This window comes from Octopus bimaculoides, chromosome 6, assembly GCF_001194135.2.
Source record: "Octopus bimaculoides isolate UCB-OBI-ISO-001 chromosome 6, ASM119413v2, whole genome shotgun sequence".
NCBI lineage: Eukaryota > Metazoa > Mollusca > Cephalopoda > Octopoda > Octopodidae > Octopus > Octopus bimaculoides.
The window spans coordinates 84,962,933-84,963,848 of NC_068986.1; the positions used below are offsets into that span (position 1 = coordinate 84,962,933).

Consider the following 916-nt stretch of genomic DNA (forward strand, 5'->3'; position numbering starts at 1 on the left):
GCTAGAAGGAAAAGGTTGCTGCCGTAACTTTCTGTGACAAGCCAGGTTCTGTGGAGGGTTATAGTCACTGCCAGATTACTTGATCAAAAATTAAATAGGACCACTTAGAATATAGTGAAGCACTACGAATTAGGTCAAGCAATCTCTTTAATAACAAATTGATTTGCGTCTCTTTAAGCCTTCGCTTTAGTTATAACAACACAGTTAAAAACTTGTCATTATTACAAGCTGTATCGTCTCATCCTTCATCTTCATTAAATTTCCTGTGTTGATACTAATATAGTAATTTTACGAAGTAATGAGGAAACTGTCTTCATTTATACGCGTGACATGACCGCACCAGCCCGCTGTTCACTCTTGCACATTACATATGCTGCCTCGCATTTCCAGTTTATCTCTGGTGCCTCGTATTCCCTGTTTATCGCTTATACTCCGTATAGCTTTACGAAATCAGTTGATAGTAATATAGTTGCTTTACGAACTAGAGGTATTTTCCGACATTACGGTGCTTGGGTAATCTAGACTTAGAGTTAACCAATTACTCCAATACTATTGTTTATTTACTAATATAGGCATAACTGAAACATCAACGACCTGTTTTTCATTCATATCTCCCATACTGAAAGTTTGTGTATAGGTTGTTTAAATTTTATAATTGTTATTGATGTATAAGCAGAAGAACAACAAGCGACAATATGCATATGTGCAGAGGATTTTCAGAGATATGGGCATACGTGATTATAATTTTATTCAGTTTCACAATTTTGGTATAGAGGTATTGCAGTCAACCTTTTTACATTTTCACGCGCACGTTTTGCGGTGGTGTCGCATGTGAGGGAAGGTACATGCATACATACATACATACATACATACATACATACATACATATATATATATATATATATATATATATATA

The 916-nt window shown here is 35.0% G+C and overlaps 1 protein-coding gene across 1 annotated transcript in view; it reads left to right on the forward strand.

Moving 5' to 3' along the window:
* The window catches only part of LOC128248075 (mucin-like protein), a 48,618-nt gene that overhangs the window by 44,152 nt on the left and 3,550 nt on the right, over positions 1-916 (forward strand). The window contains exon 21 of the mRNA XM_052968488.1: positions 284-513. Within this exon, the coding sequence (XP_052824448.1) occupies positions 284-513 (230 nt within the window). The remainder of the gene's footprint in view (positions 1-283; positions 514-916) is intronic.